Source organism: Muscardinus avellanarius (genome assembly GCF_963383645.1).
Source record: "Muscardinus avellanarius genome assembly, chromosome: 9".
Taxonomy (NCBI): domain Eukaryota; kingdom Metazoa; phylum Chordata; class Mammalia; order Rodentia; family Gliridae; genus Muscardinus; species Muscardinus avellanarius.
Genome location: NC_137795.1, coordinates 36,904,958 through 36,927,072, shown reverse-complemented (window position 1 = coordinate 36,927,072; position 22,115 = coordinate 36,904,958). Strand labels below are relative to the sequence as shown.

General features: G+C 36.2%; 1 protein-coding gene across 6 annotated transcripts in view; it reads right to left on the bottom strand.

Moving 5' to 3' along the window:
• The window catches only part of DGKB (diacylglycerol kinase beta), a gene marked incomplete at both ends in the record, with an annotated part of 627,903 nt that overhangs the window by 285,054 nt on the left and 320,734 nt on the right, over window positions 1-22,115 (bottom strand). For all 6 annotated transcript variants that reach the window (XM_080701803.1, XM_080701804.1, XM_080701806.1 and 3 more), the window contains one exon: window positions 7,431-7,495. In XM_080701803.1, the coding sequence (XP_080557929.1) occupies window positions 7,431-7,495 (65 nt within the window). The remainder of the gene's footprint in view (window positions 1-7,430; window positions 7,496-22,115) is intronic.

The window sequence follows — 22,115 nt, the reverse complement described above, 5'->3', positions numbered from 1 at the left end:
AATTGGTGCATTTTAATCATACATCTTGTTGAAGTTCGAAGTGGTAGAGAAGTGCATGTATGCAACACTCGCTGAGCCCTCCCTCCCCCAGGTCCCACCCCATTCTTTCTCCCTCCCCAACAAGTTTTCAAATATACTTTTCATCATTGATAATCATATTTAGCTATGTTCTACTTAGCATTTTCCTATTACTGCTGAAACATTATTATATTTAACTTAATATCTGATAACTTCAACTGGAAACTTTCTGTCTAGATAACAAATGGTAATTTTCTGTTTCATTATTCTTCTCTGTGGGCTTTCTTTACTCTCTACAACATCAGGGAAGAAAGCTAAAAAAAAACAACCAGATTTTTATTGCTCATTGTTAGCTTAGAAGTTATAATTTTCCATTTTTAGTAGAGTGTGGGATATATAGAAAATTATAATTTCTAAGTTAAAAATAGATATGCGCTAATGTACGTGGTTTAAAGTACAGATTGTTCAGATAAAAAATTGGCATTTCCCAAGGGAACTTAATAAAGGAGTATCACTGTTATCATTGATCATAGTGCGTGCTAGCTGATTTCCTTTAGTTTTGTATTGATTCTTTAAAAATCCATATTAAAAACATGCTAAAATGCTATGATGATCATCTTAAAAATCACTGTAAGACCACACTGTAAGACCACAGCATTTTTTGTATAACCAGTATCATTTTGCCCAGTTCTTGAAAGTTCTTATCAGTGTTGCATAGTTTTACTCATGGGATTCAACACTATTAATTTTTCTAAAAATTATTTTAAGACTTCATAATTATCATTTATAATTGCATGTCATTGTGCAGATGAGCAATTCTTACTATACCTTTTTTTAAAAAAAATAAGAACTGAAATTCCTGTGTTTAAATAGAACCTGAAGAGGTACAATAAATGTGAAATTACAATAGCATAATTGTAGTAGTAAATAAGAATAGCAAAATTAGATGAAAATTTAAATATAAATATTAATGTAATACATGGTTTTAAGTTACAGTAGCATATGTACTTTAATAACTATTTTTTGTGTCTAAAAGATGAGGTCTTTGTTTTAGTTTTGTCTTAAAGTTTAAAAATGTGAATAGCATGCTTCCTTTCAACAGTTAACTTAGACCTACATAGAAATTTGAAAAGAATACGACATAAGCCTCTTAACTAGCACTCTCTTAAGCATCAGAAAAATCATTACCTCTCCCAGTTCTTTCAATTTCTGTCATAAGAAGCGTAAAGAGCAGAACTATATATTTTGGTAATTAATTTCCTTAAGATAATGTTAGAAACATCATGTTCACTAAAATATAAATGAATTTCAAGGTGAGCATGCTAGAGGATAATATTAATGGCGAATGATTTATTGTGACAAGAAATCTGATCTGAAACACCATTATTAGGAGCACTTAAAAAAAAAAGCCATTTGCGAATTTCTGAAGATATGAAAGCCAGCTATGGTTGAGCTTGTATCAATGTTGAAATCTAAAAAGCCTTTCTTGTTCATCTGAAATTGCTTGCATACAGTATTTCTGAAACTGTTCATATTCTGAATATTTGGATTATAATTTAGAGAATTACCTAAATGTTTGATATTCTAAGACTTAATTAAGTGAATATAATCTATAAAACCACAGATTGAAATCCCTAAATGACTTAATAAGGTATGGAATTTTAGGGCCGACTACTACCTTAAAAATGCCTGGCCAAAAATATAATGAGCATCTACTGTAACTGGGTACTCACTCCTTTTTTAAAAATTTTTCCAAATATTATTAAGACTATAAATCTTTGGATTCAAGAAATTAAATTAAACCCACATAGAACAACATAAAGTTTGGAACCATACAAAACCAATCACTAAATTGTTTAACAATAGACATATATGATAAAACAGATAGATAGATGGATAGATAATAGATAGATAATAGCAAAGACAGGATTGAAATACCTTCCTAATCTGTTTGCCTTATGACAGCAATTTCCTGATATTTGTCTTTTCAGCTCTTTGAACTGTAGTAATATTCCTTCTCCAGTAGACTTTAACCTACACAAGGGCAGGAGCCTGTCTTGCCACTACATCTCACATACTTTCCCACTCTGGTTTCTCCCTACATCCATTCCTCACCAAAGTTATGGGTCACCAATCAAATCTCTTATTTTGTATTCCAATAACAAGCAATCTGACCTGCTCACCCTACCTGCAGAATCAGGCAGAGAAAAATAGAAACTAATCCATTGAATCTATAATTGCTTGTTCCATGGAAGAAACCTGGTATTGAAGTAGGAATTAAAGAAACTTTGGGTACTCAAGGCCTCAATCCCCAGAGCCAAATCATAAGGAAGTCACTACTATTCTTATTTTTTTTTATTACATCCACTCCCCTTTGGGTGAGGTAAAAGACATCCCAAGATGCACATCTCAAGTTACACAGTGGCCAATAGTGGCACAGACCAAGGAGACTGCAGAATGGGGCAGCACATCCAGAATAAGTTTGAGCCTTCGAGACCTGGATCTGATTCTGTTTTTGGTGGCACTGAGCAAATTCAGAAATTTTGTCCATGATATTTTGGCTCCATGACAGAGACAGTCTGCCTTCACGAACCATTGAATTTCAAGTATCCAGCACAGAGAATGACTAAGGTACAGGTCCAGAGAAGGACAGGTATAGCTAATACCATGAGTCTTTTTGGTTTGATTCAGGCATCTTCTAGATGACTTTCTTCCCTGACACACCTTTTAGTAGTCTCTCTGTCCACCATTGGTGGACACAGCTTTGGTCCTCTTTGAGGCCGGCACCAGAGCCTGCTGTGAGGCAAGGCCAGTGCTGGGGCCTCCGAGGCCAGGATCAGAGCCTGCCGAGGGGTTAGGCCGGTGCTGGGGCCAGTGAGGCCCGCATCGGAGCCTGCCATGAGGCAAGGCCGGTGCTGGGGCCAGCGAGGCCAGCATCGGAGCCTGCCATGAGGCAAGGCCAGTGCTGGGGCCTCCAAGGCTGGGATCGGAGCCTGCCCAGGGGTTAGGCCTGTGCTGGGGCCAGTGAGGCCAGCATCGGAGCCTGCTGTGAGGCAAAGCCAGTGCTGGGGCCTCTGAGGCCAGGATAAGAGCCAGCCAAGGGGTTAGGCCGGTGCCGGGGCCAATGGCCAGCATCGAAGCCTGCCATTAGGAAAGGCCGCAACTGGGGCCTCTGAGGCTGGGATCGGAACCTGCCAAGGGGTTAGGCCAATGCTGGGGCCAGTGGCCAGCATCGAAGCCGGCCATGAGGTAAGGCCGGTGCTGGGGCCTCCGAGGCTGGGATCGGAAAATGCCAAGGGGTAAGGCCGGTGCTGGGACCAGCAGCCAGCATCGGAGCCTTCCTTGAGGCAAAGCTGCTACTGAGGCCTCCGGGGCCGGATCAGAACCTGCCGAGGGGTTAGACCGAGGCTGGGGCCAATGAGGCTGTCATTGGAGCCTGCCGTGAGGCAAGGCCAGTGCTGGGGCCTCCAAGGCTGGGATCGGAGCCTGCCGAGGGGTGAGGCCGATGCTGGGGCCAACGGCCGGCATCAGAGCCTGACAGGAGGCAAGGCCGCTACTGGGGCCTCCGAGGCTGGGATCGGAGCCTGCCTAGGGGTTAGGCTGGTGCTGGGGCCAGCGAGGTCGGGATCAGATCCTGCTGTGAGGCAAGGCCAGTGCTGGGGCCCCCAAGGCTGGGATCAGAGCCTGCCGAGGGGTTAGGCTGGTGCCGGGGCCAATGGCTGGCATCAGAGCCTGCCGTGAGGCAAGGCCACTACTGTGGCCTCCGAGGCCAGGATCGAAGCCAGCTGAGGGGTTAGGGCGGTGTGGGGGCCAGCGAGACCAGAATAGGGGCCTCCCATGAGGCAAGGCCGCTGCTTGAGCCAGCGAGGTCTGGATCAGTCCACCGGGTAGCCAGACCACTACTGGGGCCTTCAAGAGTGGGATCGGTACTTGCAACGCAGCATGTACAGAGAAATATTACAGAAAATATAAATCAGACGCTTCCCCTAATCAGCAATAACTAGGAGGAAAGGGGCAACAGGAAGAGGTTGAGCTATAGAAAGGGCCCTATAGTGAAGCAACTAATGTGACCAATCATAGGGTATGGAATAGAGAAGGATAGAGCCTATTTAAAACGCAGGAGGTACATAAACAAATGTATCAAAGTTAATCACTAAAGAAGCATGGGATTGAGGGAGGGAGAGGGAATGGGATGGGGGCTGGATGAGGGCTAATTGGATGATGTGTGCTTGTATATCCTCTCAAGTCTTGTACTCCAATGTGATTGATATATGACTACAATACACCAATTTTAAAAAATAAATAAATTTATAAAAAAATAAAAATAAAAAAAAACAAACAAAACAAAAAAGAATATATCAACCTGGTTCTCAGCTAGCTCCCATTTTCCATGAATTTTATTTTATCTCCTGACTATTTTCCCACATGTTTAGGTTGCTAGTGGTTAGTAATAGGAACTCCTAAGCTCTGTGTTAGTGCACTCCATTCAAGTCTGGAAGTGGTGAGAAGAGAAGGAAACTCTGTGTACATGACTGGCGAGATTGAGAGACTCTGGCATGGGATAGATGATATGTCCAATATAATCCAATACTGTTTTTCTCATTTTCTAGAAGAGAAAGCTAAGCATAGTGATCAAAGGTCTATGGTCACATGGAGCATAGGTGGTGAAATTTCTCCTGTGTTTCATTTTTCAATCTGGCTACACTAGGCAGAAATAGGGGGTCCCAGAGAATTGAGGGTATCCAATACAGTTTTTTTTTTTTAAGTCCCTGACTGGGACCAGGGTTTTATTTGTACTTCAACATTGTTTCCTAATTTTTATCTACCTTAATCTAAAACCGTAATCTAAGACCATACTGAACAACAACAAAGAAAAGGTCTAAGTCAAGAAAGACTGTTGTAGATAGGCCAAAATGAGAGGAACAGAATATTGATCTAAAGGTCAGGAGCACAGGAGCAAGAGGACCATTAACCTGTAAATCGTGGACCTGTGGGTGGAGATCCTATATCTGCTGATGAATACTTTGCCATTTCCTAAGATATTTGAGTCTCATGAATTGACAGTCACACTGCCCTATGGATGTGATCTGTATCTAGAGTGTTTTCACATATGTCACCCAAGCCCATTAGAATGAAAGAAAGAACACTTCCCACATGCTTCCGTGGGTCTTCTCAACAGGGAGGCTGGTGCACTGCTTGCTACTGGCTCACTCTTCTGCCTCCTGGAATCAGCTGCACATAACCACTATGCAGAGAGCCAGACCCACGTCAGATTAGAGGGGAGACCAAAAAAGATTTCCAAATGCCACCCCTAAGATATTATTTGAACTCACTATAAAAATGTGTGATCTTGTATCATTCTAGAAGGCAAAATCTAGCTTACTTTTGTTTCAAGTAAAATATTCTTTGTAACCTATTTTTAAGCAATATTTATTCATGCCTCAAATTTACAATGATGTTCCAAAAAGATGAAGTTTTATATCCTGTAAAGACATTGAGAAATGTAAACACATTATTATAAATGGCATTTAACCATATATTGGGCAGTGAGGAATGTCATAAATTAGTAGTGCTATTGAAAATGAAAAATTAAATAGACATGTGAATAATAGAAGTCTTTATTATTAAGAAGAACTAAAATTATTCTGTAGAAAGAAACTCATTAGCTTATGACTCAAAAAGAAGGATCATAAATATTGGCATAAGAATATATATTTTATATATTTTAATATATTTTATATATAGCTTAATGTATTATAACTAAATATAATCATATATAAATATATTTGACATATATTTATATATAATTTGACATATATTTATATATAATTATATATGTTATAAGAAATATATAGAGAGTCAAATTTGGTCATCACAAGTATATTGATATACCTCTTTATATATTTAATTATTTCCCTCTGCCCTCCTTTGTTTCCCTCTCTCCAGAGTTACATAATTTTTCTGAATCCTTATAAAGATATATGTACAAATAAATACTCATATATGAATTTTTCTATTCCTTTTAAAATAGTCTTTCTGAACTATGAGAGAACAAGAAACCAGTAAATAATGACATGATTTATATGAAAGAAACAAGACAATTTCTAAAGTAGGTATTAGAAGTATTTGTTTTACTAAAACACTTAAGTAAATTTAATAAAAAATATCTAGGACTTTACCAATCATGAAGCTATTTACTAAGATTCTTCCATAAAGTAGTATAATTGAGTCTACATCTTAGAAACTTGAAACAATTTTGAAAGTACATTTTAATAATATGTATTCATTATGAGTCTACATGGAAGAAAATGATGTTAATATACCAGTGTGTATGACAAAATTGGAATAAAAATAAGAATTTCCAGGGACATTTATCTAATAAATTTTATGTAGTATTCTTGGCATTGTGTTACCTTAGCCAGATACAAAAAATAGACCCTTTGACTTTGAATATTAGTGTATAAAATTACTTAAATATTTATACAGAAATACTAATTATGGTTTTGTAACTTTGTGAAATGAATAGCATAAAAATGAATACAAATACAAGCAAAAGATTATTTCTTCTTCCCATTTTCCCATAGGAAGGGAGCAGACAGAGCTATAATTTCTTCTAGAAATGAAGGTATAAAGACAACGTTTTCCCTATTTTTGTGAGCATTTTCAAAGGCCAGTGTCTACATTTTGAAGGGGGAAAATGGTTGTCTATTATAGAAAAACTAATTTTGTTTTTCAAGCTTTTTCTTTGTGAAGAAAAAACATCTTTAAACTAGTTTATATTGACATCTATATTGGTCTGTTTTACTGTGCATTTATTTGGAGCCAATATAAGACTGATAGTTCAAATAACATAGGACTTATAAGTTACCTATGTAATTTAAATTGCCCAACATTATAAAATTACAACCTCATATTTTTTATTTGGTTTAAGGATGATCACCATTAACATACTAAAGGATTTAGTGTGTGTGTGTGTGTGTGTGTGTGTGTGTTACTGGGGGTGAAACCTAGGGGCTTTTCTACCTCTGGTCTATACTCCAAGACCTATTTTATACTTTATTTGGAAACAGGGTCTCAGTAAGTTGCTAAGAGCCTCATCATGTAGCTGAGGCTGGCTTCGAACCTGTGCACCACCACCCCCGGCTTGAAATCTTTCTTATATAACACATTAGAATAGAATTATGGCCACATTTACTTTCCATTCCTGTACCATTAAAAACCTAAAAAATTCAAGTCATTTATACTTTCATATTAATATTTACATATATACTGAGCCTCATTCAGTGATTATATGTAAAATGATATTATCATAGAGTGATATTTTATTGCAACACAATTTGCGAACAGCCACCAAAATTGTAATTTCATAATATAAATTATATTATTATATGTAATTTAATTTGTCACCTTACCTACTGTTGAATTTTTCTGGGTGTTTTTCTCTCATGATGTGGAATCTATGTGCAATCGAGGCGTCCTAAGAGAAAAAATGGAAAATCAAATTCAGGAAAGTTTATGATCCTATTATTTTTTGGAAATACATATTTAAAAATTGGCAATATTTTTAAGTCAATTTTTCACAATATCATTACCAAAAAGAGGTTCTGAAATTAGGCAACAATGTAAAATTTGTGGAAAAATGTGAATTATATAATCATGTCACAATTTGTTACTTTCCATATTTACCTCTAGAAATTGATTTTTTATTAATTTATGTATCTCCTTTAATATTTTATTTTGGTTCCATGCTCAAAATATGTCTAAGGTAGCACATATAATCATAAATCTCAAATAGTACTTGAAAATATTGTTGAAGAAGAGTTAGAAGGCTAGCCTAAGTGGGAAAATGATCAAGTAGAGGAGCTCCTACTTCTTTGGGATTGTAGGTAGAAAGCCTGTGTGAAGGTGATCTTCTAACACAGGCAAATAGAATACTTGATGTCAGAGTTTGCTTAGTGCGACGGGGAAGTGTTATCGTTATTAATAACTGTTTATATCACAAGCAGCTTTCCCGCCTATCTTGCTTAATGGAGAACAGCAACATAGAGAAAGATTTATTTTTAGAGAATTGGTGACAAGTATAACTCAGCTCTGAAGCCCCAAATACAACAATTCTGGGCCTTAATGGTTATTTCTTATTTTCACAAAGTGAACTCTGAATTTTTCTTTGATACAGAAATTATGCTGAATGTGTGAGACTGGAGGAATAGTGCGATACAAGCTTTGTAAGCACAGGTCACTGTAACTGACATTAAAGAGTTTTAACCCTGTTATTCTATGTGAGATGTTTTCCCATTCTTCATTCACATGTGATTAATCACCCAAATGAGAAACTAATATATTTTTCAGTCATCTCAATAGAAAAGGATCATTGTTGTGAGTAAATGTTAATTTTGTTTCAGACTGGAGATAAAGACAAAGAAAAAAACAATACAAGGAATAAAGGAGTTGTGTATTTGGGAGAATCTTGAAAACACTAATCAAGGATGAAAAGTCTAAGGGATGAAATGAAAAGGCCAATGTGCATACACATGCATAACAAAGCGTGCTTCCCACCAGAGAGGGACCGATGCCCACTGCAGATGGCAGAGAGTTTCTTTTCCCTGCAATAAAGAGGAAACTAATTTTTTTCTGTGCATTCTACCTTCTAAAACTTGTCAAGTAATTGAATTAATTTGCAAATAAAAGGACACTAAGGTATAGATAGACAGATAGATAGTAGACAGAAAAAACTCTGTTAAGTTACCCAAAAATTTCTCTATGACTTGATTTTCTTAACATATTATTTGTTTAAAAAACATGTTCAAATTCCTGGTTTGCTAGGAAAGAGAAGTATCAACATGGTTAAGTTTTATTGATCCTGTAGCTCTCATATCTATGTCACAGTTTCTTTATTTTAATAAGTCATACTTTAATTGTTTGTGTAATTATTTAATTATAATTCATGCATATATTTATTCATATTTAATGTAACAATGACTCATTAAAAGTCATAATAACATAATATTTTAAATTATGAAGTTGTTTTACTGTGGTAGAAATATAGAAAAATCCAAATGATACCATATATGGTATATGTGACACAATCTTAATTAATTCAAATATTATCTCAACTTCATCATTACTCTGATATAAAATCAATTTGGAATAACTCCTAATTCAATGCATGCCAGAAGACCAATTAAACCAAAGCAAAGAATGTGAATCAGGGACTAAAAATGAATGTTCAATATTGGTTACCCATAGGGAGAATATCATTGAATTTACTTATACTTGAAGTATTTGTTCCTGCTAATTTGGAGAAAAAAAGTTTAAAAATAGGTTCCATGGTATAATTTTCTTTACAAGTGTATATTTTGGTAATAAAACTATATTGTCCTTTCCAAAGCAACATAAACAGGAGAGAAAAAAGGAGAAAGGGGAGGAGAGGAGAGGAGAGGAGAGGAGAGGAGAGGAGAGGAGAGGAGAGGAGAGGAGAAGAGACCTAAAGACCATTTAAGTAGATTGCACTGTAATCAAGCAAACTAATGTGGAACATTAGAACACCAAATATCTAAAGATAAATTTAATATTAACTCTATCTCCAAGATATTCTGGCAAAGATTTATTCAGTAAAAGGGGTGAGGGTTAGGGATAAAAACTAGCATGGATCACTGGCAGGCCTTTTCCTTGTTGAATGGGTTCCACCACAAAGAGAGCTGGCTTTGCTGACTACAGGATTGATAAAGAACAATGGCAGCAGGTGCTCATTTGGATGAGAATTCAGACCAAATTCACATGGGACCCTGTCCCTTTGGCATCACCCCAATAGGCTTGAAAGACTTCTGCCAAAGGCTGCAGACTTATTCAGCAGTCATATTTCAGGGATACTTAGGATTCTCTAATGAGAGACACATAAGAAAGAGTAAAAATGGCATTAAAAAATGTACCCTTTCTGTCTCTATGAGCTGTAGCTTTTGAGAACAGACAAAGTTAGCATCACATCCAGAACTTCCTAAAATGGAGAAAGTCTGAATTCAGACAGACCTTTCAATTCTAAGCCTTGCTACTTGGAGCAAATTGTTTATTCATGGAGTCAGAGCTTCTTTACCTTTAAAAGAGAATACTTTAAAGAACCATGATGAAGATTAAATGAGATTATTCTTACAACAATTAGAATAGTGTGCAGTATAAGGGAGATGTTCACATACCGTATAAACATACCAGGCTTAAATTACATGATTTTCAAATATTTATTTTTTGACATTCAAAGTGGCTTTATAATTTTCTAAAAATATGAATAGTTGTATTTTAAATTAATTTAAAAAATCCTTACTAAGTGCTAAGAGCACGTAATGTCACTATCACTACCAACTACATTATGATGTAAGACTATAATGCACCAATGAAAGTATAAAAATGAAAAATTATGCCTTATGAGACAAAAATTCTTTTTAAAAATAAAAAATAAAATGTCAACTCTTTTATTTGCCATTGGGCCAAATTAAAATTCTTCTCAATTTTATTCTACTTCAAGATAGAATATAAATTTAGTCAATTTACAAATAAATATCATATAAAGTGTTTTCAAAAATGCTACTCTGTAATTTAAAATTAACTCTTGCATACTTCTTGAGTTTTCATTGTTGAAGTAACTTAGTTCTTCTTGTTTTGGGAGTATTAAATTTTAATTCCTCCTCCATGCCAGAATTAAAAAATGTCTCACAACCTGAAGTTTTTCATGCTTCATTTGTTTAATACTTTATTAAAGATCTACATTGATTTTTGAGGTTTTATTACATATTAAAATATCATCAGTGAGCCGGGCATGGTGGCGCACGTTTGGAATCCCCATACTTGGGAGGCAGAGACAGGAGGATCACGCAGGTTTGAAGCCAGCTTCGCTGGCTTAAGAGACCCTGTTTCCAAATAAAAAAGTATAAAAATAGGTCTGGGAGTGTAACCCGGAGGTAGAAGGGTTTCCAGGAACCCCAGTACCACCAAAATATATATATCACCAGTGTTAAGTGTGCAGTTTAATGACTTTGTCAAAAATAAACAATAACCACTATTTTCTAACATTTTTATGTACACTCATATTTCTTCTTGTGCACAATACCTACTGAAGTCTTTGGCCATTTCAATTATGCATATTAAACTGGCTGGAGACAAGAAACAGATCTAAAATATAATGGATATTTGACCTTGAAAAGTTTGCCAAGATTTTCAATACTACCATTTACCTATCTTAAGATAAGTATAATATTAAAAATATTTGCTTTTTAGACTTGATGCTATAATACCTGGAGGATAGTTAAAACTGTGACATATAGAAAGCAATAAGATAAATGTTAACTGCTGTTATTATTGAAATATACTTATTATGGATTTGAGATTCATATTATTTTTCTTTGGTTTATTGATACTATAAATTAAATTCCATAGTTCTTAAGATGAAGTACTTGGGGGAAAGTTGTGCTTTGGTATTTAAAATTTTGTGGATTTTAGAAAGGTTATACTGTGCATATGATAAATTATGTAACAAACCAAAGGGTCAGGGACAGCACACTGTAATTAAATTTCACATAAATATTTCTGCACTCGTCTATATGAATATTGACTCAAGGAAAGATAAATTAGCATCACAAAGAGTATGTCAGTTCAGGTTATATCTCACCAGATAAACTAACAAAATTTTGGTTTTCAAAGTTTTGTGATTATTTGAACTTTTACATAAGAGACTGTGATTTCATGATATATTTCCCATGTGCAACAATCTTTACTTTCCCTGCAATCTTAACCAGAGTGCACTGTTTACATAAGGTACAATTTTTACCTGTTAAAATTTTATTTAAGAAAATTACAATAGCCAGATGTGAGGTTGATTCATGGGCAGATTTATCAGATATTGATAACAATAATAATTCTGCTTTAATAAATATAGTAAAGTCTCCTTTATTATGATTCAGAATACTTAATGCATTGAAAATGTTTGTTCTTGGAAATTCTCAAATAATCCTTTGTAAATTGTTGGCAGAGATATTTTTTGGAAGAATTAACATTGTGGGTTTCTTAATTTGTCTTTTTAGATTTTCTATCTCTACAAAATTAAAATATTTTAATGATGTCATCTGTAGCGAGCCGAAGAGTAACTCTCTATAACAGCTTCTTCTAATCTCTAGAAATTTTGCAGATGTGATCAAGTTCATGGTATTGAACTGATATTTCTTAGAATTGGTGACTTTTTTTCTACTTTGCATTTTATTTTGGAATACAAACATATATAACAGTATTTGCTTTCTTCCAATGCAATATTTTAAAAACCCAATAATTTGTTTTTTATTTTTACTAACCCACAGAGAGAAACTTTACCCAATAATGGATCAAAACAAGTCTCACCTATATAAATTTAAGTACTATTTGAGACTTGGAGACTTTGAATGGGGGATATTTAGATAAGATTTTTTTCTGCTTAAGTTGGTGATGAAAAAGTTTGAAAAATATAAAGACATCGAGATAAGGTAAACATATCCTTTAACAGGACATACATGAATCTGTGGGTATAAGAAGTTAGGGGGCAATGGGAAGAAGGATGATTCTTAAATATATCAGGCCCAAATCTTAAAAAATGGAATATGTAACTTTCTTATTGCGCTATGGCTTGAATATGGTCTGTTGTCTTTGAAACTCACTTTACAAATTTGGTCCCTCAATGGAGCAGTGTTGGAAAGCAGAGCCTATGGGAAGTTTTCAGCTTATTAGATGGAGTCCTCCTGAATAGATTAATGCTCTTCTCACAGACTGGGTTAGTTATTGCATAAAATTTGGCCCCTTTTCTCCCTTCTGCACATGTTGGCTTGAATTCTTCTTTCTACTCTGACCTGAAGTGTGTCCTCACCCGAAGCTGAATAGACAGGAACCCATGTCCTTGGGCCTCCCATCCTTGAGAACTAATAGTCAAAGTAAACCTCCTTTCTTTGTAAATTAGCTGGCAGTAGGTTAAGATGCTGCAGCAACAACAACAACATCAACAACACCAAACTAAGATATTTGGTGAAGATTTTGTAGTAGTTATTAAATTAAGAATAATGAGTTAAGATATTCCTTATTATCCAGTTGAGATATAAATGACTTCACAAATTTACTAACAAGAGAGATACAGAGAGATTGGACAGACATGAAGAAGGCCAAATGACTCCAGCAGAATTGATGAGAGTGGTACAGCCACAACTCAAGGAATGTTAGATGCCACTAGTAGCTGACAAGTGGCAAAGAATGCTTTCTTCCATATCACCTCTAGGGAGAGCACATCTACTGATACCTTGATTTCAGCATGAGGACACAAAAATTTTGCTTAGTAATATCATAAGCTGAGGAAGAATACATTTCTGTTGTTTTAAGCCACAAAGTGTGTGGTAATTTGCCACAGAAGGCACAGGAAACTTATACACCATCTATTCATATAGATATTTATAGACATATTAGCTTATAATATTTTATTTTTCAGAATCAATGGCTATTCTTATTCTAACAATTATAAGTTATAATATTTTACTTTATATGGTTTATAGAAATTGTAATTTAGTAAAAGCCATATAATCATAGTAGAACAGACATCACAAAGTCTAATGTGACCTTCATTAAGTAGGCATAAGAAAATAAAGCAGCAAAAACCTAGAAAAGAAGAAATTTTTTTGGAAAAAAGGACTTTATTGTAATACCATATAGAACTATTGAGTAGCATGTATTTAACTTGGCATTAGGAGTTTCTATAAATCCCACAGATTAAGGATAAAACAATGAGTTATATGCATTATAAAATATCATTTATTTTTAAACAGATGATATGTTTCTCTTATAGAAAATTCAAAGAAATCTACTAAAATACACATAATTAGAAAAGGGTATAAAGTACTTTTCAGATATTAGAATAGCATATAAAATCTGGGTGTGGTGGCCCATGCTTGTAATCCCTGCGCTTGGCAGGCAGAGACAGGAGGATTACACAGGTTCGAAGCCAGCCTCGCTGGCTTATGAGACCCTGTTTCCAAATAAAAATATAATAAAAATATAAAAAAATAGGTCTGGGAGTGTAGCCCAGAGGTAGAAGGGCTTCCAGAAACCCCAGTGCCATAAAAAAAGAATAGCATATGAAAACTAGAATTTATCATGTTAAAACAAAATAATGGGAAATTATGTCACTTACAATGGCAACAAAAGTTACAAACATCTACAGGGAAAAAGTATCCCTACTGATATGAGTTCTGGGGAGAAAATAATTACTCAAGGTCACAAGATAAGAATGAATTGATAAAGCTATATGCCAACCCAAGTTGCAAGGATTTAGGGTTTTGGGATAAGAGTATATGAGGAATGGTACAAATTCTGAATGTGAAAGTATATGGAAGCATGATAACTTTTTTCTCTGTAGATTGTAATTTTCTATCTTCTGGATTATTTTCAGTTGATGAGTGTGTGTGTGTGTGTGTGTGTGTGTGTGTGTGTGTGTGTGCATGCATGTGTGTTGATGTGTGAGAGAGGAAGAGAAAGATATATAATTCTGAAACTCAGCAGCATCAAGTTGTACACCTGGGACTTCTGCTGTGAGCACTTCATATGGAATCCACTGTGACCTCCTGTTAGTTAGCTTTGGATTATACAGTTGGAACAACTAAGACATTTCCTAGAGCTAAAAAGTTGAGCAGCTGAAGAAATGCATGATGGAATCTTGAAGACAATCCCTGGGCTGGATACAGAATTTGCTGAATCCAGATTCAAATGAAGAATTTTGAGTAGGGAAATAGAAAGACTTTATGCAAAGAAAATGCTTCACTTATGAGCAGGATACTTTTCAATTATTTAACTTTGTGAGCTGTTTCTATCAGATGAAAGCAAAAGCTGTAATCAGCATCTTGTTTAAGTTATTACTCTCACATTTTTTTTTTGTTTCCCATGATTTTCTCCAAATTATTCACTGAAATTGGTAATAGCCACATAGCCACAAAACTGTGTAGAGGCACACAGAGGTCAGTGACACTTAGATGTGAGAGATGGGTTATATGTAAGATAAGATGTTTTCCCACTCAGTCACCATCTTTCATTGTTGCTTCCACCCGTGATGAGCCTCTTGGAAAAGGGATTGATCTATTTTGAAAGAAGGGACAGCAGCATAGATGTTCCAACAAAAACAGATAGCACAATCCAATTGGAGTAGGTTCATTATGGTAATTAGAAGAAAATTTAGTTTTTAAAAATGACTACCAAGAAGACTGTGTGAAATCACATAGGATCATGCAAAATACATGTAAAATAAATTGCAGCTATTGTTACCTTCAACTACAAGAGGAAAGTGTGAGAGGCTAGTTACCAGATCCAGAAGGGGAGAGTTACATAGAGAAGAAAGCCTTAAGAGAAAAATACATTCAGTCCCAGGAATCAGAGGTACTGGAGAACAAAACAACTTTAACTGCTTCTCTCTCTCCTATCTCCTGCTGGAGAATGCAATCAGCCAAGTCAAGTAGATACAACAGTGCAAGAGACTCTAAAGTAATCTACAGAGAACACTGCCCAGGCTGACCGCAGGGTAGAAAAAGGAAGAAAGATAGAGGTAAACAGAGAGCACACTCACAGTTCTTGAGATCAGTGTTTAAGGCAGAATGGAAAGCTATGTATACACAGACATCTAAGAAGGATCATTACCAAATCTATGGGAGAGTTGATAATTATTAAGATGATCACTGGAATATCAACATATATATTTATATATGTATGTGTGCATATATGTATATGCATATATATTGTGTGTGAACAAAATTTTAATTAAATAAAATAGCTATTACTTAATGCCTGAAAACAAATACTGTACTTTCTCAGTTAAAAAGCAAAATAGCTAAAAAAAATTAGGTTGTTCTTTCAGAAATGTACACATTACTAGTTTGAATTCCAATTCTAAAATTGAAAACCTATTTGTCTGTTGATAGGCACCAGAGTTGGTTCTATAATTTGAATATTATGAATTTGTACTGCTATAAAAATGGATGTGTGTGTATTATTATAATATTCTGATTTCAGTTCCTTTGTAAAGATACTCAGGAATGATATAGCTGGGTCCTATGGTAGATCTATTCCAAGTTTTCTGAGTAATCTCCACACTGATCTTCATAATGACTGCACTAATTTGCAATCCCACCAACAGAAGAGTTCCTATTTTCTCACATTTTCTCCAGTATTTATTGTTGTTTGAGTTTTTGATTATTGCCATTCTATTTGGAGTTAGATGGAATCTCAATGTAGTTTTAATCCTTATCTCTCTGCCAATGATTTTGAACATTTTAAATGTATGTATTGGCCATTTTAATTTCTTCTTTTGTGAAGTATCTAGTTAATTTTCAGGAAAATTGATGGATCTGAATAAAATTATATTCAGTGAGATTGTCCATTTACTGATTAGGTTATTAAATTTTTTTTTAGTGTTATGTCTTTAAGTACTTTGTGTCTTCTAGATACTAGTCCTCTATCAGAGGACTACTATCAAAGATCTTCTCTCATTCTTTTTAGACTCTTTCAACTTTTGATGGTTTCCTTTGATGAGAAGAGGCTTTTAGTTTAAAACCACTCCACTTCTTAATTATTGTTTTCATTTCCTGAGCTTTAGGAATCTTACTGAGGAAGTTTCTACCTGTGCCTATATGCTGGAGTGTTGGACCTATGCCTTCTTCTAGTAATTTCTTTGTTCTAATTTCCAGGTCTTTGAGCTAGGAGTTACATTCCATTTTTCTACAAATGAATAAGCAATTTTTCCAATACCATTTGTTTAAAAGGCTGTCTTTTCTCCAATTTGTGTTTTTGGCACCTTTATTTAAAATCACCTGGCTATAAGAGTGTGGAATTTTTTTTGTATCTTCCATTCTGTTCCATTTTTCTATGTGTATGCTTTTGTGCCAGTACCATACTGTTTTATTACTATAACTTTGGAGTATAATTTAAAGTTAGGTATTGTGATGCCAGATATCCATCAAAATATGAGTGAATTACAAAATTATAGAATATACATATAATGAAATTCTACTGAGCAATAAAGAAGAATAAAATTATGTCATTTTCAGAAAAATTGATGGATCTAAATAAAATTATACTCAGTGAGATTAGCCAGTCACAGAAAGTGAAAGGTCATGTTTTATTCCCTATGTGGAAGCTAGGGAGTAATTAGGATATAAGAGAAATTTTAGATAATGGAGGAGAAACTCCAATGGGATAAGGTATGTGGTTGTAAGAAGGGTGGAGGGAGAGGGAGAATTAATGAAGGAAGCACTTTTAGTGACATTATGTACATATGTGAAAATACCAATGCCATTCTCAATATCATGTATAGGAAGGGTGGAGTGGGGAGGGAGATATGAGGAAAACGCAACAAGTGCTGTGTGCATGTATTTTCTATCATTATGAAATACATTATGATGTGAAACTGATGTATCAATAAACGTATAAAATAAAATTGGAAATCAATTTCCTAAACCATAAAATAGTATCACAATATCTTAAATTTTTAATAATTTTACTCAAATTTCCTCTTATTTAAATACATTTCATACAGAAGGGCTCATGCTACTAGGCAGACTAACTGAGAATATTTGACCTTAGTGAATCTAGAAATACCTGCCAAGAAAATAACATAAATGCTAAGTCCCACTCTTGCTCTATCTTGCATATAACACATGGTATTAGCACTGCCAGAAACTTCTGGAACAAACTCTTCACATAATTAACCTTAATCTTTGTGAGAAAATTGTAGAAAGAAAAATAAAATTATTATACACTTATTATAACTATAACTTTATGACTTCTATGACCAAAATGATTTTGTAATATAAATTTTTTCTACTTAAATTTCTGGTTTGGACTGGAGATTCAAAATGGCGACTGAGGGACACAGCACTTCTCAGTAGCTGAAATAAATAAAGTTCAACTACTTAGAAGGCAGTGTCTTAACTAACAAAATAAATATATCCCAGAAATCAAAACAGATCCAGGTACCTCGGCGGAAGGAATCCAGAAACCCTGAACTTGGGATTCACTGCAAAAAAAAAAAAGAAGAAGAAAGTTCCGGCATCAGACCTGCTGCAGACACAACCAGGCTGCCCGCTGGCGCCAGCGCGGGCTGCCGGCCCAAACTGCATTCCCTAGTCCTGACTGATACCACTGTGGAAAAATAACCCAAGAGACTGAAAACGGTCACAGATCCTCATCTTAAGCAGCGAGCGGTGCCCACACCAGAATCCTGTGTGCTCACCAAAGAGGAGACCACAGCAGCACAGTGAGTCCTGCAGACACCTGAATCAAGGAAGCCAAGTATCTGAGTGTGCCCAGAGAAGCCGCAGGTCTTAGTGTGTGCCCCAGGTCCGGCACTGACCCTAGGCATTTGTCCCCCGCCCCAGAACCCAGCACTGTCCTCGTGCGCCCTGTTTGTGCCCCAGGACCCCTGATAGTTGCCTGTGCCTGTGCCACTCCCACCCTTAAACTCGGTGCTCACCTTGTGCGCCTAGACCCCATGCCTAGCCGGAGCCCAGACAATTACCTTGGGGGCCCTGCCTGCTTCCCAGGCAGCCAAAGCTCTGTGCGCCTGTGAGATATCATTGGGGCCACAGCTCACGCACCGGGTCCACCACCAGCGTGTATGCCTGCTGCATGCCCTGGACACTAGTGCTACTGTCATGCGCTTCGCCGGAGCCAGAGAACAGTGCTAGACCCTGCGCTACACCTGTGCCTTTGGACCTGTGTGAGCCCGCCTCACACCCCTGGCTCATTGCTGGGTATCTGCACCCGTCCTGCAGATGGAGACTCAGTTCTAGTCTAGAGCACAGCCCTGTGCACGCTAGCTGAGTCTAGGACCAGACACTAGGTGACTGCGCTAACCCACGACGGGGTCCAGTAATAGCAGTGCACCCTGCCTGCACCCTGGGAACTGGCAGTGCTCTGGCAGTAAGTGTGTGTGCCCAGGGACCAGCAACCCTTTGCCCAGGGTACATCTTGGGACCACACAGGCTAGCCCAGTTAGAATTTCCAGAGACACAGGAAAATTCATCGAGACGCAATACCTGCACAGGGCTTAAAGGAGAGGTTCCAAGTATACTTTGGACGTCCTCCACCCCTGCTGTAGGGAAGCACGGGCCTGAGCCTAGGGTACTTTGGACATCCTCCACCCCTGCTGTAGGGAAGCACGGGCCTGAGCCTAGGGTGGTGAGTGCAGAGGCACTGACTACAGGTTGTAAATATACAGAACCTGGGAATTGTACAGACTTTATTAACAGTGACACCAGACATTCTGACACCTAAACACAAAGCTGTCAAAGGAAAGAAAGGTGTCCATACACCCAAAGAGTGACTTAAGAAGATGAAAATAGAGTACAGAGAAAATTAAGAGACACTGGATTATATTCTGAAAGCTACCATAGCAATCAGACAGTCAAATATTATATGGATCTGACCCCATATTTGTAAATAAGTAGGACTGTTTTTTGATTTTGATGTTGATGTTTTGCTTTGTTTTTTGTTTGTTTTTTTTAAAGAAGTTTATTAAAAAGATAGAAATATAGAAAATAGAAATATAGAAAATAGTTACAGCCCAATGCCAAAATGGCATGAGGGGGAAGGGTGGTCCAGGCCAATTCACCACTCCCCTGTTTTGTTTTTATATTGCTTTTGTTTTGTTATTGTTCTTGATGTTTTGTTTTTTTCCCCATCCTTCTTTTACTTTTACTTGCCCCTCCCTCCCTCCCTCTCTCTCTCTCTCTCTCTCTCTCTCTCTCTCTCTCTCTCTCTCTCTGTATGTGTATATATATATATATATATATATATATATATATATATATATATTTGATAGTTTGCTTTGTTTTCTGGTTTCACATGGTTGCTAGTTCTATTTACTTTATTCTTGTCCTTTTTTCCTCTTTCTTCCTCTTTCTTTTCTTTTTTCTTTTACCTCTTTTGGTTGTTTTTTTCCTTAATTACATACTAGTTAGTCTTGGTATCTTGTGTTGATATTTTATTTATGTTTGTTTGCTCCTTCCCCCACCCCTCTTACAAACTTCCCCACACTAACCTATCTACTCTTTTCCCCCAAAACTTTTTCCCGTAATATACCTCCTTATTTAATACTCAAAGTATTTCACATCTCCATACTTACTCTAAAACTACCAGAGTCCTACTAATTAACTCTCTCTCTCATTCTCAGCAAGATATTACCTTATCATACTTAAAGTCTTTTGCAACCTAAACATATCCTCTACCTAATCTGACTCTTATACCCATTACCCCAGCTCCTCCCCCATCACCCAACCCTCAACATTGGAAAAGCACTGCTGACCTGCCGATACCTCTAAACTCCTAATACTAAGATTGGACTAAGCATAATACTCACAAGCAATGGGTAGAAATCAGAAAAACAGGACTGAAAATGGTGAAAATATGAGAACCAGGAATAATGAAGAGACAACAGAAATCACGAATACTGACCTACAAGAAATGCATGAAGGGGAGTTCAGAATCTTGATCTACAATATGATGAAAGTCTTTAAAACAAGTCTACAGCAAATGAAAGAGGAAATTGAAACACTAAGAAAGAATCAGAAAGAGGCCTGGAATGAAATGAAAGAGTCAACAAATGAAATGAAGACAGCAATAAAAAGAAATTCTGGAAGATTAGATGAAAGGGAAAGTAGCATATCACTGTTAGAAGACAGTTCATTCAAAACCGAAAACACAGTCAACAGCATACAGAAGTCAGTACAACAACAAAACCTAAGCATCCAGCAACTATGGGACAATATGAAGCATCCTAACCTATGGATAAAAGCCATTGAAGAAGGAATAGAATTACAGACCAAGGGCATCTGTAATCTCTTCAAAGAAATAATTACAGAGAATTAGCCAAACTTGGAAAGAGATTTGGATCTTCATACTCAGGAGACATATAGAACACCACTAAGACAAGATCAAAGAAGAACATCCCCATGTCATATAGTAATCAAAATAACCAACATAGATGTCAAGGAAAGAATCTTAAAAGCAGTGAGAACAAAAGGATGAGTAACATATAGAGGCAAAACAATAAGAATCACGCCAGACTACACATCCCAGGTCATGAATGCCAGGAGAGACTGGTATGATGTGATCCAGACTCTGGAAGAAAACAACTTCCAACCAAAACTGCTATATCCAACAAAACTATTATTCAACATTGACAGAGAAACAAAAGTATTTCAGGATAAGCAGGACCTCAAAAAAATCATGAATTTTAAGCCAACACTAGAGAAAATACTTAAAGAAGTAAACCATAAAGAAGAAAAAAGAAGCAGACTCCAGAATCAGAGAAGACATGAAGTTGATCAGCAGGGCATCTAAATACAAAAGTATAATACTATATACAACAGAAGATAGAACACAAAATGACAGGAAATAAACAACACATTTCAATAATAACACTGAATGTCAAAGGACTTAACTCTCCAATCAAAAGGCACAGACTGGCAATGTGGATTAAAAAATATAATCCAAATATATGCTGTTTGCAAGAAACACACCTTACAGCAAAAGACATTCACAGACTAAAAGTGAAAGGATGGAAAAAGATATATCATGTCAATGGTGATCCAAAACGGGCAGGAGTAGCAACACTGATATCCAACAAAACAGACTTTAAGCTAAAGCACATTAGAAGAGACAAAGAAGGACACTTCCTTTTATTAAAAGGAACAATCCACCAAGAAGATATAATGATAGTAAATGTTTATGCCCCAAATGTGGGTGCAGCCACATTTGTAAAACAAACCTTCTTGGACATAAGATCTCAAATAGACCCAAATACAATAATAGTGGGAGACTTCAATACAGCTCTCACGCCACTAGATAGACTCTCAAGGCAAAAGATGAGTAAAGACTCTGCAGAACTGATGAAAACTATAAACCAAATGGACTTAATAGACATATACAGAATATTTCAACCAGGAAAAACAGAATACACATTCTTCTCAGCAGCCCATGGCACCTTCTCCAAAATAGATCACATTCTGGGGCTCAAAGAAAGCACCAGGAAATTCAAAAGATGTAATATAATTCCCTGC